At 41.8% G+C, this 18,882-nt stretch overlaps 1 protein-coding gene across 1 annotated transcript; it reads left to right on the forward strand.

Moving 5' to 3' along the window:
- Positions 1–7,768: 7,768 nt before the first annotated feature.
- On the forward strand, positions 7,769–8,599 carry LOC132038491 (uncharacterized). Its single transcript, XM_059429154.1, has 2 exons — positions 7,769–8,160; positions 8,218–8,599. Exons 1-2 carry the CDS (start codon positions 7,769–7,771, stop codon positions 8,597–8,599), a joined length of 774 nt encoding a protein of 257 aa, XP_059285137.1.
- Positions 8,600–18,882: the final 10,283 nt, after the last annotated feature.

The following is an 18,882-nucleotide window of genomic DNA, read 5'->3' on the forward strand; positions in this document are numbered from 1 at the left end:
TTATCGAGCTCTTTCTAGCTTCATAGATTCCCACCAAGTCGATGCATATCCCTCAAATTACGTGAGAGCATATCTTTTCTTAAAGCCTCCGACACATTGTTGGTGAGGAGTATCCTCTCACTTTGTAACTTCCACTCACGAAATTCTTTTGAATCACTACTCCTTACGAACTTGGGAAGTGTTACCTTGATGTATTCAAGTTTCGATCATTATTTCCACACGCCTCTTGACCTTACCATCTCCCTCGGTCTTCATGACCTTAGAACCTTGCAAATCCACCTAGCCTTCCTCTACCCCGATTATTCACCTCTCTACCTCTTCCTCCTTTTCGCGTTTTATGCCACCACTTTTCTTGTGAAATCTCCTCATATTCCACTTCATCCAATGGGTTTCGGTAGGGATCTTGTTATTGGTTTTGGGGAAGAGCTTGTGGTATATGTTGTGGGGTTCTTTGGGGGTGTTGGCTTCTTTTGGTTTGTTCGTTACATTTAGGGATAGGTTTGTTAGTTGGTGTTTTGAAAGGTGGGTGGTTAGTGTTATGGAGCTCTTTGGGTAGGTGAGGAGGTGGTAGGGGGATAGCACAATGTGTGTACTTCCCCGAGTGTAAGGGTGGGAGTAGTTTCCGTGTTCTTACCCTGATCTCCTTCAACTTGAGAATGGGGAGTGCCCACTCTACTTGAGGTCTCAACTTGCACCAACTTCGTCTCCAAACTATTTATCAGCTCAGTCAATCCTCCCACATTCGAAGTCAACGTCGCCAATTGACTAATGATCATGTTCAAAGAATTCACCATGTATGATGGTTACTCCACTTCTTGAGTATGATCTCCTTGATTAGACATTATAACCTGCAAAACTAGCAAACGACGTTAGTAGTAAAAGCCTCACTTCACGTATTGAACTCTCAACCCTTGCCACACTCCCGTGCTCTTTCGAAGTTATTGATGAATCACTTGACCAATCAAATTCACATGGTTGCTTATCCTTTATGGTAGAATGGATTCTTGTTTAGATGAATGAAGGACGACTCAAAGCAATCAGAGGAGAACCAAAGAAGTTTCAATGAAATAAATGGAAAAACTTAAGAAGAATTAGCATGAACGAATTAACGGACTCAAGAACTAGTTAACAACAAAAAAGATTGATTATGAGTTGTTAAATAGTTAGGAGAATCAAAGAAGTGAATTAGAAGTGAATGAAATTGAATTGGGATCAAGACGTAAGTACCTTGGATTATACATCCCGTACCCTAGAAGTACAGATTGAACTTGGAAAAAGTACGTCACGTACTTAATTATATGCCCCAAATGTACGTGATCAAGGTCCAAAAGTACGGCTTGGTCTTCGCAATTGTACGTCACGTACAATTTTGTACGGGGCGTACGTCATTTGTCAAAAAATAGAATGTCATAAATTTTGGCCCCCAAGTACGTGATGAATGTACAACTCGTCCTTTGTGGACGTACTTTGCTTCAGCGATTTCGTGTTGCACGCGTTTTCCTCAAAATTTGGGCGGAATTTCAATTATTTTCAAATGTATCCCCTAAAATTTCGTGTTGCACGGCAAGTCAAGTATTTTCAAATGTATCCCCCAAAAAAACCAGAAATGGGGCCAAGAATAATACAATTTTTGGGCCAGCCCCGGCAGATTGAAACAAATAATTCAGCAAATACGTTTTTGGGCTAAGGCCCAACCAAAAAAATGAAACTAATTTGGGCAAAGTCCAACCCAAACAAAGAATCAGTTCTGGACCATATTTTAAACGAATACAAAAGCATTTTTAGAGCTAACCATCTTCATAATTAAGAATCGGGCTTATTCAAACGAATGAAATTGTACTTGTGGTTCAAAGTTCTGAAAGGTGTTTCAGAACGGTAGACGGTTGACCCGAATGAAGTGTAGAGATTATGCATGAACATGGAACAAGTATATATATATATATATATATATATATATATATATATATATATATATATATATACGAATGAAATTGTACTTGTGGTTCGAAGTTCGAAAGGTGTTTCGAACGGTAGACGGTTGACCCGAATGAAGTGTAGAGATTATGCATGAACATGGAACAAATATATATATATATATATATATATATATATATATATATATATATATGTGTAGAGATTATGCATGAACATGGAACAAATATATATATATATATATATATATATATATATATATATATATATATATATATATATATATATATATATACGGTGTAGAGATTATGCATGAACATGGAACAAATATATATATATATATATATATATATATATATATATATATATATAATTGGAATATTTTGGCCATTTTCTTAAAACAAAATATGTTATCCTTATATATATATATATATAAAAGGTGATTATTCTTATCCGGATGTTATAAATCCAAATTAAAATACCCTATATATAAAGGGGATATATTTCATTCTCTTCAAAAACCAAATGATATGCCAAAATGACAATCTTTTTATAAATATGGAAAATAAACACAAAATAAACAGTTCATGCAGATATCACACACTGGAATTCGAAGGTCAACCATATAGTACATATCCTTAATACTAGGGTGCCTAACACCTTCTCAAGGGGATCACTAGAACCCTTACCTAGAACTTTGGATTACAAAGGTTTTTTTTACGACGTTTAAATAAACCCCTTGGACCCGATTTTCCTGATTTCCTAAAAATTAGGTAGCGACTCTTTTTCAAACCAAGTCTGAAAGAGCACCAACAAGTTCTTAGTATCTTTCTGAGCGCTAAACCCGCCCGCGAAATGCGAACCGTAACAGATGGCGACTCCGCTGGGGACTTAAAGGTTCTAACCATAAGGATTCCAGTATAATGTGATTTATTTGCTTGAACTGTTTATGTGTTTATTTTTTCAAAATTATAACTGTCATTGCATACATACCAAAACTCCGCCAATCCTGGCATTTATTTTACACTTTGTTCCAAAGGATATTTCGCGGAGCACGCGGTCGAACCTTCATTATAAAACCAAAATATTTATTTGGAACCGTTGTAAGGCGGGGTTGGTTCGTGGTCGTCCAACTAAGCCCCAATGGTTCGGCCCGCTTAGTCCGCTCGGGTACCAGGTTGCTTGTCAAAGCCTACTCTAGTGATAACTAGGATAGAGCAAGCCAAATCCCTACCAAAGTAGGGCATGCATACCTAGATGAGCCTTGGGTATCTTAGACCTACCTAAGGCTCATTAAGAAGACTACCCCATGTTCGGACGGTCTATGACCCGAAGATACCGCATATCATTTATTTGCTAATTAGAAACATTCTTGTGCCTATGTGTTGAACCATTAGCCCTATGGGAAGGAGGAAACATTAACGGTGCTTTGTTTTGTAGATGGAAAGAATAATTCAGTTTGACGTTGTCCTCAAGGAACCTGAGTTGCTCAGAGCTTGGTGGGAATGGTTGGGTGATTCTCACCGTAGAACCATCTATTGCTGTTTAGGACATCTGCCTGCTATAATGACTACGAAAGGTCATCCGGAGCTAATGGAAGTATTGACTGGGTATTGGGATGACGAAGAGATGTTATTTTGGTTTAGGGATATTGAGATGACACTAACTCTTCAGGAGATTAGAGATGCCATAGAACAATAGAACCTGTCTAAGGAGAAGGCATAAGCCTGATCATAACATGCTCTTCCCTCAAAAACCTTCCGTCGGCCAGATTCTGAAATACCTTGCTTTGACCCAAGCACCTTGGGAACATGGGCCCACAGTAGCTTTCAAAGATATATACAGGCGATTCGAGGATGCTACGAGGTTTGCTTTGTACCAGGAGAAGTTTAAGAGTAGAGAGGAATGGGAAGCCACTAGGCCCTTAGCATTCACCATCACACTATTAGGCACCATAGTGTTCTCGAAGGATGGGTCGCTAGCCATAGACACCCGAGTCATATATCTCACTTAGGCCATTATCTACGGCATAACTAAGGATCAAGAAACTCGATATTTTGACTTAGCCCCCATCATTCTAGCAGATATTTTTCAAGCCCTAGGCTTGTGCCGGAACCATTCCAGATATTTCCAAGGGTGTAACATGTTGCTACAATAGTGGATTATCAAACACATTAACATGGCTGAAGGAGTCCAATATCTGAGCAACAACAAGAAGATAAACCGCCTCACAAACTACAGTCCGAACCTTGGTCACATGTCCAAAGGGGCATGGGCCCGCTTCATCGCAGAATTGACTGAAGATAGGATCCAGTGGATGTTCCTTGACTTTATTTCTGAAAGCATAGTGGTTCGGGGTAAGAATTGCCCATTTGTACCGTTGGTTGGCATTCGAGAGATTCGCCCCTACCACCCTTCCCGAGTCTTGAGGCAGTTTAGGAGGAGACAGGTGATACACAAGTGGGCAACACTAAGAATTTCATACTCGAGCATACAAAGCAGAAAATCAGAAATGCTGGGGTGATACTCCGAGAGGGGAATGGTCGCGTGAGAATAGGTCAGGACACCTTAGCCCCCGACAGGTTCAGAGAAGGGTGTGATCCGGGATACCATGTCTGGCTACATGATCACTTAGCTAGCAGAAATTTTCCAGGACCCATACTTAATCACACTATCATGGACAGATCTGCACAGGCTGAAGCCAGAGCTCGAATGATTGAGAGGAGTGCTAATGACAGGGACGCCAAATACTTAGAGAAGATCGAGCACGATTAGACTGTGATAGCCGGGTTGGTTCGAGAGGAAAACAGCCTGAGATTGTGTTTAGAAGGTACAGATAAGTGTCTGGCTCAGATTCTGGAAGAGACAGACCCTATGATAGTCAGGATGGAGCTGTATTAGATGCATCTCCACATTCAAACCGCCCTTCGGAGGGCCAAGAAGGCCAAGACAAATCGAACTTCGACATCAGCCACCGGAGAACAGTTCTGCTGATTTACTGCTCTCTTTTACTTTCTGTTATAGCCCCACATCGGCTTTATCATCTTTTGTAATCCCTTCGGGGAAGATATTAATATTATCAATGATGATTTTCAGGGCAATAGTTCGGCTTTACGAATGGCACTTGCATGTTTCAAACGTTTAAGATAGCCTTGGCTCAAAAAGGATTTAGGAACACGAGTGGCATAACTGCTTATAAATTACATGATCACTTGCTACATGATTCACATGTCTACTTGCTATATATGCTATCATGTATTAAAACCTGAATGCAATTGATCCGGCATTCTAAATTACATACCCAAAGAAAAACCATTTGACTCAACCACTTACCCTAGTTTATCTCCACTTAAAAAAGGTTGACTTACAATGGCGAATCAAGGAGATAAAGACATGCTCACCCTAGGAGAGACCGCTGAAATGCTGAGACTCAAGTTTCATCAAATGGAAGGGCATCTTCAGGAGATAGGCAGAAAAATAGAGGAAGTGGATAGGTTGCGGGATCTGGTTGGAAACCCACCAGAAGGGATACCACAAGAGCAGTACTATCAGGAGAACGTCCCTGAAAAAGTGAGGAAGTTGGTCTCGAACTACATACCATTGGAAAGAAGGCTAGAGACACCTGAAGACCAAGGAATGGAAACCGACCCGTGGATAATTGAGTCAGATCCACAAGAAGAGTCGGAGCCTCAAGAGGTGGCTCCCGAACCACAAAAGGATGAGAACGAATAGTTGGAGGAGTCTGAACCTTTGGAGCTAGAAGAATCTGATCATATAGACATAGAAGCTGAGGGGGGACTTAGAACCTTTGGAAATGATCCCGGAATTTCAGGGAGAGGGGTTCAACATTGAAGAAAAAATGGAAACTGAGCATAGCTAGGCATCTGACTACTACAAGCCCGCACCAGAGCCGGTGTTAGCCGCATCTATTGTAGTAATAGAAAATTTCAGAAGGGCAAACCCTCAGGCCCTCGTTTGGTGGGGTATAGCTTTAAAATCCCATTCGTGTCCCTTCTGAGTAGCTCCTTGACCCGTCAGCTGCAAGGACGTGTTTGAGAAGATGATAGCCGCCAGAATACTATGTGCTACTCGAGCTAGGCTCCGAGTCCCCAATTTAGTGTACGCATATAAGAGATGTCTATTTCACTGGAATCAGTTCGATCAAACTCTGAATGAGTGCTTGGGTTTAAGAAGAAGAATCATCAGTCTGATAGACGATAGGGTTATCAAAGATTTGTGGGGGCGGCACACCTTACTGGTCCACGACCCTATCGCCCAAGAAGTGGAGGTCACCGCTGACACACAAATCTGGCGGTATAATTTCACAGTATTCGAGGAGACCTATTCTTGTATCTTCTCGACCCTAGCCGTCTTGGGAAGGGTTATACTCGTAAAACCTGTCCACGAGCCCCACCAATGGGGCCCAACGGAAATGAAAGGTGTTTTTTTCGTACGGGAGCTATGGGACCTGATATCGAGAAATGAGAGGCTTTCAAGCTTGAGCTGGAACACATAATCAGAGTCAGGGACACCTTGGTCATCCTACCCCTACAGTTCTAAAGAAGAAGAAAGACATGATAGAGCGATTTTGTAAGGACAACGATTCGCAGAGCTATACTTTTGGGTAGACATTAGGTGTCCTCCTCTTTTGCACAAAGATGTTCCCACCCACCCACCCCCCCCCCCCCCCCCAATAAATATGTAAGGAACCACGCCGACCTGATGTCCCTAAGGAGGGATAAGTGGGAAGCCCTTATCGGGCCTAGTCTAGGAATCTTTTAAATTAGGTTTAGCCCAAAGGATATGCATAGGAAAATATATCCTCCTTTGTAAGCTGAACTACGGTAGGGCCTGATTTTCCACGGAATGATACATAGGCAATCTACGCAAGACTCGGCCCCTATATAATATAAATTATTATTCCCCCTCCCCCCCCCCCCCCCCCCCCCCATTTTATAAAGAGAAGAAGGGTTGCCAAAGTAGGTCAACCACAAGACCCACTGAACCAAGATCCACTCTATACAAAGAGCCTATAACACCTAAACCCTTAGAACTAAGGATCAATCAGTCATTTGGGTTTTAATACTTGTTTTTATGTGCTACGTGCATTTTTTCAATACAATATATATGATATCTTGCTTTGGTATTATTTTCAGTAACTGACTTTTCCTGCCTTTGAGTTATTTTTATCTTATAGAACGAGGGCGATTAGTTTAGTAACGCAAACTAGCATACTTTACAAGATCTAAAGCTGCGACCGAAAGAGGAAAAGGGATAATGACTAATACTCCGAAAAATGAAAGAAATGAGTTCGCTCTACGCGAAGAAGATACCCAAGACCCCAAAGAGGCATCACCTCGGGAGGATTTAATTGCAACACTACTAAGCACCATCACTGCCTTACAGGATAAGATTGCTAAGGCCGAGACAGCCGATGCCAACAAGGACACGGCTACTGAGGCAAGGAGCCCCTCCTCCCTTCCCCTCCCTTAGCTCTCCAGTGCCTGAACATTTCCCGATTTACCCACCAGGAACTATCCCACCTCCCTAGAATCCAGCTAACCCACATCACTTACTTCTTACCGTACCCCCACCTCTAGTAAAATATACCCAAATTCCGGAAACCACTCATTCTGTTCAAGCTCCTCAGCCGGTATTCATCAATCTAGCAAGTCATCCACACGCTGCTGCTTGGCCAACTGTGCCAACCATATCAGTCCCACAGAACCTCCCTGCTTATCAAACAGTCTCCTTTTACCTTCCCAGCATCCCGTATAAATCCTATCCAGTCCCTAAAGAACTTAACCACTACGAGGAAATGTAGAAGGCCTAGAGAATGGAGCAAGACAAACGTGAGAAAGACATGGAACGGAAGATGGAGGAATTATTGGAAAAATCCAACAGAGTCATAAGAAATCCTACAAGTTTGAGCTATGATGACCTGTGCATGCACCCGAATTTGGACTTACCAAAAGGGTTCAAGATCCCGAAGTTTGAAATATTCAATGGGACAGGGAATCCCAAAGCACATCTCCGTTCCTACTGCGACCAATTGGTCGGCATAAAAAAGAACGAGCCTTTAATTATGAGGTTATTCAGCCGGAGCTTAGCGGGAGAGGCCGCCGAATGGTTCGCAACCCAAGACATACGCCGTTGGCTAACTTGGGAAGGCAAGGCAGAGACTTTCATGGAAAGATTCCGATTCAATGTCGAAATAGTGCCAGAAAGGTAATACCTCGAGAAGGTCAAACAAAAGTCGACGGAGAATTACCGTGAGTTCCCCAGCCGATGGAAGGCTGAAGCAGCCTGTGACCAACCACCAATATGCGAAGAGGAATTGGTATCTGTATTTATCCGGTCACAAGATCCGAATTTCTACGATCGAATGCTGTCCATGGTCGGGAGGACATTTTCTGAACTCGTCAAGATGGGGGAGGCTATAGAAGATGGTTTTAAATCCGAAAAAAAAATTAGCATGTTCAACAAGGCGTCTGGCAAAGATGCTGCAGGAGTCTTCCGCAAAAAGAAAGAGGACGTGGCGAGCATATCCCACACACCAAGCCCAAATACCAAAAGCCGAGAAGAGCCACAGTCTCCTCACCAAATACCACCTCCTGTCAATTATCCAACTTCTCCTTACAGCCCTGTGCCGGTGTTCTACGCATAACCAAGCTTTACGGCCGCTGTGCCAGCTTACTCAACTCCACCAAGCGTCCGAGTGCCCACTCCTACTTACCAACCACCACCACAGCAAACTTACCAAACAACAACTCATGCTTATCGCCCACCACAAACAACCCACCACAAAACTACCAGAATCACCCACCGCCAAATTACCAAAATCAGCCACCACCTCTATCGTACAATACTTCACGTCCCTCTTTCGGGAGAAAGCCGGCGCGAGAATTTACTACATTACTTGAGCCAAGGCCCAACTCTTTGAAAGATTGCATGCCGCAGACTTCATTCAAAAGGTCCCTCCAAAATCGGCTCAGCCCAAAAATAGGTTCTTCAGAGCCGACCAGACCTATGCCTACCACTCCGGAGGCAATGGCCATAGCATGAAAGACTGCATCAATCTGAAACATAAAATCCAAGATTTGATTGACAAAAGGGAGATTATTCTGGAAATCACAACACCCAATGTAAACATGAACCCATTGCCAAATCATGGAAATAACGATATTCACATGATTGAAAATAATGAGGACTGGGTAGCCTGCAGGGCATTAATCCCCAGTACCGTCAAAACAATTGAGCAGACAGTAGCCTCCCTCACGCTGAAGGAGCACCCCAACTTCAAGGTCTTGGTTCCAGCACCAGGGATTCCTCGGGCAACGTCAAATTTAAAGGCATTAGTCCCACCCCCAGTGATAGCTCAATAACCCAGCAGGCGACACCCGCTCCAAGGAAAGAATTTGTGGTCCAAGCAGCCATGGCACAAAGGATGACCAGCTCGGGGAAATGCTACACTCCCGAAGAATTGGCACAAAATGCCCCAAGAAAAGAAATCACTCAGAAAAGAACAATCACTGAAGGAGAAGCAGAGGATTTATGGCGGCACATGCAACCAAAGGACTACTCAATTGTTGAACATCTAAAGAAAACACCGACGTAAATATCTATATTAGCTTTGCTAGTCAGCTCTCCACCGCACAGGCAAGCTCTGTTGAAGGTATTAGATGATGCGCACGTGCTGGCAGGCATAAGAAGTGAAGATCTAGCCGGATTAGTGGCCCATGTCATCGAAGAACACAAAATTTGCTTCTCCAAAAAGGAACTGCCCACAACAAGGTTCTTTACATTACTCTGGAATACCGGGACAAGGTGGTGGAAAGAGAGCTTGTTGACAACGGGGCAGGACTCAACGTCTGTCCCTTAACCACATTGACACAGCTTAGCTGTGACATCAAAAAAATTCGCCAGAGCCGGACCAACGTCAGAGCATTTGATGGATCTCAATGCGACTCTAAGGGGGAAGTGGACCTCCATATCCAAATGGGGCCCGAATCCTACACAACTGAATTTCAAGTCAGGGCGATCACTGACAACTATAATCTGCTTCTGGGAAGGCCGTGGATACACTCGACCGACGCAGTACCATCAACACTACACCAGGCAATGAAATTCGAATGGCAAGGCCAAGAAATTGTGATTGCGGCTGAAAAGGATACACAAAAATATCCTTACAACACGGTGCCAGTGATTGAAGGGAGTCCCAAAGGATCGGACTTCCACATAGTGGAATATGTTGGGGCGATGTATGAAGAAAAGGCGATTCATAAGTCGATGCTCGCCGTTTACAAAACGATTGCCTCCATAATGCTGAAGAGTGGATTTGAACCAGGGAAGGACCTGGGAAAAGATCTGAATTATGTAGTAGAGCCTGTGCCAATTCCAAGAGAAAACTATTACTTCGGTCTAGGGTATACTCCTAGCGAAGGTGAGCTCACGAAGGACATCAAAAGAGAGCCAAGGGACGAGGAACTGCCTTAACCAATTCCGGATTTATACCAGTCATTTCCTAACAAAATGCCAATGTCGACTGATGAAGAAGCTGATGAGAGCTTAGAGCTGTTGTTCAGAAAAGGAGAGTGTTATTCCATCATCGAAGAATACGAAGAAGCACCCATCATCCGCCATCCGAGGCCGGGAGAGCGCCTAAACAACTGGACATCCACTCCCCTCCTGGCTCATCGGTAGAGAGATGGGCTTCTTTTTAAATTTTTGACAACCAGTGAAATCGGCTGAGGCTCGAATGATCACCAGCTTAAATTTACTTTGTGATGTTAAAGAACGGGAATGGTCCGATGTTGATCCGGACCAGGACCACAGTTTGCAATCAAATTACCTTCGAATTAATAGAAAGCCTCGGTTCACATAAAAACGTTCTTTATAATCGTGCCTTAAAAAATATAAATAAATAAAAACCTAACTTCACTTTGCCTCGCGTTTTTAGTAATAATAATAACGATAAAACAATCGAAAACGTCATGACCTATCATGAAACGAACGACGAAAATGAAGAACAAGAGTACGAGGAGTACGATGAGAAGACGATGCCAGAATGCCCGGTAGAAGAGTTGGAAAACAAGGAGAAGCCTAACATGGATGAAACCAAGGTGATCAACCTCGGTGACAAAGAAAATGCGAAAGAAACTCGAATCAGTACGCATTTTGAGCCATCTCGAAAAGAAGAGATTTTAGCTTTACTAAAGGAGTATGTGGACGTCTTTGTCTGGTCATACGCCAATATTGCAGGGTTAAGCACTGAGATAGTGTCTCACATACTGCCCATCGAAGAGGTTTTGCCCCAATCAAACAAAAGACCCGGACATTCAAACCAGATATGAGTATCAGGATAAATGACGAAATGGAAAAGTAAATCAAATCCGAAATAGTGGAGGTAACGTCCTACCCCACCTGGTTAGCCAACATAGTGTCGGTACCCAAGAAGGACGGGAAGATTTGAATCTGTGTGGACTACGAAATCTCAACCGGGCCAGTCCAAAGGATAACTTTCCCCTTCAGAACATCCATATTCTCATCAATAATTGCGCCAAGCATGAGCTGCAGTTGTTCGTTGATTGTTTCGCCAGATACCATCAGATACTCATGAGCGAAGAAGATGCCGAAAAAATAGCTTTCATAACCCTTTGCGGAGTCTATCACTACAGAGTAATGTCGTTCGGCCTCAAGAATGCCGACGCCAGATACATGAGAGCAATGACTAACTTGTTTAAAGATATGATACATTGGGAATTGAGGTTTATGTGGACGTTGTTATCATAAAATCAAGGGGAAGCTCAGAGCAGACCATACACTTGCGTAAGTTCTTTGATAGGCTTTGCAAATTTCATCTGAAACTCAACCCAGAAAAGTGGGCATTTGGAGTGCCTGCGGGTAAGCTTTTGGGATTCATAGTTAACCGAAGAGGCATTGAGCTAGATCCTACCAAGATCAAAGCGATTCAAGAATTTCCACCTCCCAAAAGAAAGACGCTCCCATAGAATGGACAGAGGAGTGTCAACAGGCATTCGACACAATCAAGAAATACCTCTCTAATCCTCCCGTACTAGTGCCGTCCAGGCCAGGGAGCCAACTGCTGCTATACCTGTCGGTATAAGAAAATGCCTTTGGATGTATGCTTGCCCAACATGATAAAGATGGAAAAAGAACATGCCATCTATTACCTGAGCAAGAAATTCACATCCTGTGAGTCAAGATACATACTTATAGAGAAGACATGTTGCGCCGTAACGTGGGTTGCCCGAAAATTGAGACATTACCTATCAGCATTCACTACTCACCTCATCTCCAGAATGGATCCATTGAGGTATATTTTTTGGCAACCAATGCCTATTGGGAAACTAGACAAGTGGCAGATGCTGTTAAGTGAGTTTGATCTCGTGTACGTAGCACAGAAGGCAATCAAGGGACAAGCACTGACCGACTTGCTAGCAGAAAGTCCCATCGATGATGAACTCAAACCACTACGAACCTTCTTCCCGGATGAGGAAGTAATGGCAATGGAAGAAGAGGTGGCCAAGCCATACTCGGGATGGAGACTGTTCTTTGATGGAGGAGTCAACTACAAAGGTTTTGGCATCAAAGCAGTGTTGGTATCAGAAATAGGACAGCACTATCCAATAGCTGCAAAGCTTAATTTCAGATGCACTAACAACATAGCCGAATACGAAGCATGTATTCTCAGTCTCAGAATGGCGTTAGGCATGAACATATGACAGTTGTTGGTAATCGGGGACTCTGATTTACTCATTAATAAAGTGAAAGGAAATTGGGCCACTAAGAATGACAAGATTTTTCGTACGTAAATCTAATACAAAGATTGTGCGAAAGATTCAAAAGCATTGACTTCAAGCATACTCCGAGGGCTCCGAACGAGTTCGCTGATGCCTTGGCAACCATAGCTTTCATGATTCAGCACCTCGAAAGTAGCCACATTGATCCGCTAGAGATCGCCTGAAAGAAGAACAGGCTCACTGCACTCACATCGAGGCAAAGTCGGATGGCAAGCCATGGTACGCCGACATCAAGGCATACCTGGAGACAAGGGTTACCCAAAAGACAGTTCAGGAAATCAAAAGAAGACCATCAGGAGGTTGACCAACGAATTTTTCCTGAGCAGAGAAATACGATACAAAAAGGACACTGGACCTCGGGCTGCTCAGATATGTGGACGCTGAAGAGGCCACAAGATTACTAAAAGAGGTACACCTATGAACGTGCAGACCTCACATGAATGGATGCCTCCTAGCCAAGAAGATGTTGAGTTCAGGATAATATTGGATGACTATGGAACATGACTACTACAAATCCGTGCAAAAATGTCATCAGTGTCAGATTCACGGAGACCTAATGAAGGTTCCTCCCACAGAGCTATATGCAGTGAGTTCACCATGGCCGTTTATGGCACGGGGGATGGACTTCATCGGACCCATCGAACCATCAGCATCTAATTGACACTGATTCATCTTAGTCGCCATAGACTATTTTACCAAGTGGGTGGAAGCCACTTCTCACAAGTCAGTAACCAAAGAGGATGTGGCTGACTTTGTAAAAAACAATCTCATATGTCACTTCGGCGTGCCAGAGCTCATCATTACAGACAATGGAGCTAACTTGAAAAGTCATCTAACGAAAGATATCTGTGAAAAGTTCAAGATAACCCACAGGAACTCTACTACCTACCGACCTCAGATGAACGGAGCCGTAGAGGCTGCGAACAAGAACATCAAGAGAATCCTACAAAAGATGATTGACAATTACAAAAATTGGCACGAGTAGCTGCCATATGCTTTGTTGGGGGTATAGAACTACAACCCGGACATCTACCAGAGCAACCCCATACTTGGTGGTCTATGGTACGTAAGCGGTCATACCCGCTGAAGTAGAAATTCCCTCACTAAGGATCATTCAAGAAACAGAACTAAATAATGCAGAATGGGTTAGAAGCCGCTACGAGCAACTAGCCATGATAGACGAAAAGAAAATGATCATAGTGTGCCACGGACAGTTGTACCGTCAGAGAATATCTCATGCTTTCAACAAACGGGTCAGAGCTTGACTCTTTTAAATTGGACAGCTTGTACTCAAGCGAGCTTCCCTCACCGAGATGAATATAAGGGAAAATTTGCGCCAAACTGGCAGGGACTGTACATGGTCCGCAAAATATTTTTAGGAGGAGTCGTAGTCCAAGCCGAGATGGATAGACAAGAATGACCCAAAGCTATCAATGCCGACGTTCTTAAGAGATACTATATTTAGGAATTATCATTTTGCTTATGATCGTATTATTATTTCCTTGTAATCGCACTTTTGCAATAAAATAGGAAAAAATAATGATTTATCTAATATTAACTACGCAATGACCTGACTTTCCCCACAGTGGATACGTAGGCAGTCCACATCGGACCCGATCGCATTATTGGTAAAAACCAAAACTCAATTTTATTTCGAACTACGTTCGACCTCATTCCTACTGCGATAGGATATGTAGGCACTTTCGAGCTCGGTTGTCATAAAAGAAAAACCCAAGAAACCCATTAAAGAACCCCAGAGACACAGAAGTCGGAAGGAAGCGGCAAAGGTCGAAGTACAAGAAGCGACACAAGAGTCAACCAACGTCAACCCTAAACTATGGCAGAATTTTTTAGGAGACTTCAAAAATTCCCTTCAAGACAGTCAGCAAAAAAAGATGATAGACCCAGACCATAAACTGGGGCAGAATTTCTGAGGGACCTAAAAAATTCCTGCGCATCGAGTCAATATAAGAGTCGAGAAACACAAGACCTAAAACTGGGGCAGAATTTTTTAGAAGGATCTAAAAAATTCCACTAGTTCAAGAATGAGGCAACAGGGCTTCTCCAGAAGACCTGAGGGCCTCGTTCGAAAATACATGTCATGACAATTAAAATAAACAAGATTTTCAAAGAAAACAACGCATATTTTAACTTTGTCTTAGGTTTTTTCAAACAACAATTAGCGTAAGTTCATTCTAAAAGCCATCTCTCAAATACCAAGTCCAGGAGGAGCAGATTCAGAGAAGCATCCAAGAGAAGACACCAGATGGGAGGACGACAACGCTAATCGGCCTCTTAGGAAACTAACTTATTTTGTGAATGCAGGTTTCTCAATATCAAACAGGAAGACAGCTATGTCACCAACCGTTTGCTCATGGTAAAAAAGGAAAGGCAAACTCAACAAGACCTTAGCCGAGAGGGTTACAAGATGGATGAACGGGAGAAAGATGCATCCGACCGAAAGGGTTGTAAAATAGATAAAAAAGCATACATCCGACCAAAAGGGTTAGGATATAGAACAAAAGCATTACATCCGACCAAAAGGGTCAGGATAGAGAACAAAAGGACATATTCGACCAAAAGAGTCAAAAGGACGCATCCAACCACGAGGGTCACAACCAACACTGTGGACGAAAGAAAGATCACCAAGTCGGAAGGGCCATATCTATTATATGCATGCCAAAAGGGACATTCATACAAATAAAAGCATCTGTATGCCAAAAGGGCCATTCATACAAACAGAAGCATATGCATGCCAAAAGGGTCATTCATACAAAAAAAAAAAAATGTATGCCGAAAGGGCCATTCATACAAACAAAAAACAAGCACTACCAAAAGGGCCATTTCATACAAAATACAAGCATGCCAAAAAGGCCATTCATTCAAACAAGCATTGCCAAAAGGGTCATTCATCCAAACAAAAAGCATCTGCATGCCAAAAGGGCCATCCGAACAAAAGCATCTGCATGCCAAAAGGGCCATTCATAAAAAACAAGCACTGCCAAAAAGGCTATTTCATACCAAAAAAAAAAATGCATTGCCAAATGGGCCATTCATCCAAACCAAAAGCATCTACATGCCAAAAAGGTCATCCGAACAAAATCATTTGCATGCCAAAAGGGCCATTCATACAAACAAAAAGCATGTGTATGCCACAAGGGCCATTCAATCAAACAAGCATCACCACGAGGGCCATTCATACTAAACAAGCATTGCCACAAGGTCCATTCATTCAAACAAATCGCCGCCAAAAGGTCCATTCATCAAGAAGATCATGCATACATCACGGGATATATCTGCAAAGCTGCCAAAAGGCAGAAACAGGCATGGAGCCGCCAGAAAGGAGCAGGCCACTAAACCGGATCCAGATACTTGCGGAGCAAACGTAGAACTTTTTCTTGCGCAGCCGGTCAATATAGGGTACCCATGAGAGTCGAGCTCTCCAGCCAGGATTTGGAAGCCATCCAATCTCAGACTCAGCCACAATTTTGTCTGTTTATTTTTGTATTTATTGTATCTATTTATTTATTATTTTTACTAAAAAAACCACAATCGGTCGGATACACACCGAAAAATCCAAAGGTATTCCTATATAAGGGATATCTTTCCCCAGCAAGTAGAACTATAGGTGATCGGAATCCTCACGTAACTTGAGATAAGTAGGAAACCCGAAGACCAGGGTCCGGACATATGTTTGAAAATTGCATTAAAAAAAAACGGAGGTAACATGGAGATGGGTCAATCAAAAATCAGGGTTAGTCAAATTTTGTTGCTCAGGGATGGTCCCGCCATCCCCGAACACCGAAGGGGCAGTTGTTGACACCTAATTTTTGGCCTCCCACAATTTATTTTAATTACCCAGAGTTCCTGGATCTCAAACGGAGTGAAATATGTATTTTTATAAATCAAAATGAGTTTACAAAATTATTTCGATAATAGTTTACCATGTCGTTTTGCAAATAACTTCAAATATATATTGTAAGTCATTTTAAAATAATTTAAAATATTTTACTCCGTTTAATTGATTAAATTGACAAATATTTTACTCCGTTTAATTCGAGAATTTTGATTAATTAAGAAAATAATCATTTTTACATCTCAAATTTTAAATTTGCATAATCAATTTGCATTTTTGCAATTTTTGAATTAATCACAATTGACTAGATGCTTAATTGTGGTTATATTTGAAAATTTATTTAATTATGGCTACAATTGAAATAATCAATTGTTGGTTAATTATGGCCGTCATTGAAATAGCCAATTTCATGGTTTAAATCAATTAAGGCCATTATTACAAAATTAGTCTTTAATTGGTTAATTAGAGTAAATGCGGCTATATTTGAAAAGCTCCATTTAATGAACAGTTTTGAAATGTGGCTATTTGATAAATTTGCATGTCTGCCCTCCCTTATATATATACATATATACACAGGTATACATATCACATATGTATACCGTGTAAGCATAGGTGTATCTTGGGCCCTCTTTTATTCATTTCAGTAGGCCGAGTTCAGCCCAACACGGCTGGACCCGGTCCAAAAACTCTAAAATATATAAACCCTTTCCTTCTTTTTTTCGCCATTTAACAAAAAAAGGCAAGAGTTTCATTGTGAAACACTAGCCGACATTAAGAGGAATTCTTAATAGAGTACCTACAATAGGAATTCTGGATAGACAACTGGTCTGGAATGGGAGCTTTATATCATAGAGTACCTACAAATTTCCAATGTGATCTTACAATTGTACTGGTTAAAGAAGTTCAAGAGGGGGGAAGATGGAATGAGGAGACATTAAGAGGAATTCTTCCTGCAGAAATGGCTAATCAAATTGTTCAACATGTGAAACCACCTACAGGTGGAGAAGAGCTTGATAAGGCATACTGGAAACTTGACTCTAGAGGTATTTTTTCTGTAAGTTCTGCATTTCAATTACTCAGACAGAAGAAAGAATCTAGTAAGTTATATGACAACATATGGGTTAAAAAACTGCCTGTCAAGATATGTTTCTTTGTTTGGAAACTATGGCAATCCAAATTACCTCTAGATGACACCTTAAAAAAGTGGGGTTTTCAAATTGCATCTAGATGTAGTTGTTGTCTAACACCTCAAGAGGAAACTATTTCACATGTTTTCCTAGGGTCTCATAAAGTGGCACAAGAGATTTGGCAAGATTTTTTTTGTGGACCCGCTGGAATTAATATAGCAGTTTACAGCTGACTCAAAGTTATCACATCTTGGTGGGAAGCTTTAGTCAACAACCATATTAAGATGATATACCAAGCTGTGCCAATTGTTATTGTTTGGGAACTTTGGAAAAGGAGAAACACGCTACTGCATGGTGGCAAGTTGGCAGTGAATACTCTAAAATATAAGATTCTGCATTCTCTTATTCTATTCATGAAGGCAAGAAGGAAAAATTTCAAATATGCTCCATATAGTTGGGTGGATGTACTGAAAGCACTGCATGCCTATTCTCCTAAAATGAAGATAATTCAGGTAGGTTGGAGACCCCCAGATATAGGATGGCTAAAATGCAACACTGATGGGGCATCAAGGGGAAATCCTGGTAGAAGTTCATGGAGTTTTTGTCTGAGAAATGAAGATGGAGATCTAATTTTTGCTCAATCTCAGGAAATGAAAGAAGGTAATTATACTAATACTGAGGCTGAAGCAGAAGCCATTGTACAAGCTTTGAGATACATGGAGAGAAAGCATATTCCTCATATAATTCTGGAAACTGACTCAATGTTAATGAAAAATGTGATGGAGAAGAGGTGGCATAGCCCTTGGCAAATCATCAACAGAGTAGAAGAGATTTGGAGGATTATGAATCAAAGAACAATTCTGATTTCTCATGTGTATAGAGAGGGGAATAAACTTGCAGATTTTCTTGCAAATTTAGCACTGGACAGGGGAGATTTCACTGCTAATAGCTTTCAGGAGATGGAAGTATGGGGTAGGAAGCTTATTAACAAAGGATAAAAGCAAGGTACCTTATTTGAGAATCAGGAATTGTAAAAGATGATGGATTATATGCAACATAAAAAGGAACAGAAGAAGAGAACAAGGAGAGGGGTTACTAAAGAACCTTAACCCTCAACAACTTTGGTAGAACTAGAACCGCAAAA

Source organism: Lycium ferocissimum, chromosome 11, assembly GCF_029784015.1.
Source record: "Lycium ferocissimum isolate CSIRO_LF1 chromosome 11, AGI_CSIRO_Lferr_CH_V1, whole genome shotgun sequence".
NCBI classification, from domain to species: domain Eukaryota; kingdom Viridiplantae; phylum Streptophyta; class Magnoliopsida; order Solanales; family Solanaceae; genus Lycium; species Lycium ferocissimum.

Excerpts from the sequence above, each read along its gene's own strand:
- LOC132038491 (XM_059429154.1), top strand. The coding sequence starts at position 7,769 with ATGGAGCAAGACAAACGTGAGAAAGACATGGAACGGAAGATGGAGGAA. Across the intron at positions 8,161-8,217 it reads GTCGAAATAGTGCCAGAAAG|CCGATGGAAGGCTGAAGCAG; the intron begins GTAATACCTCGA and ends TGAGTTCCCCAG.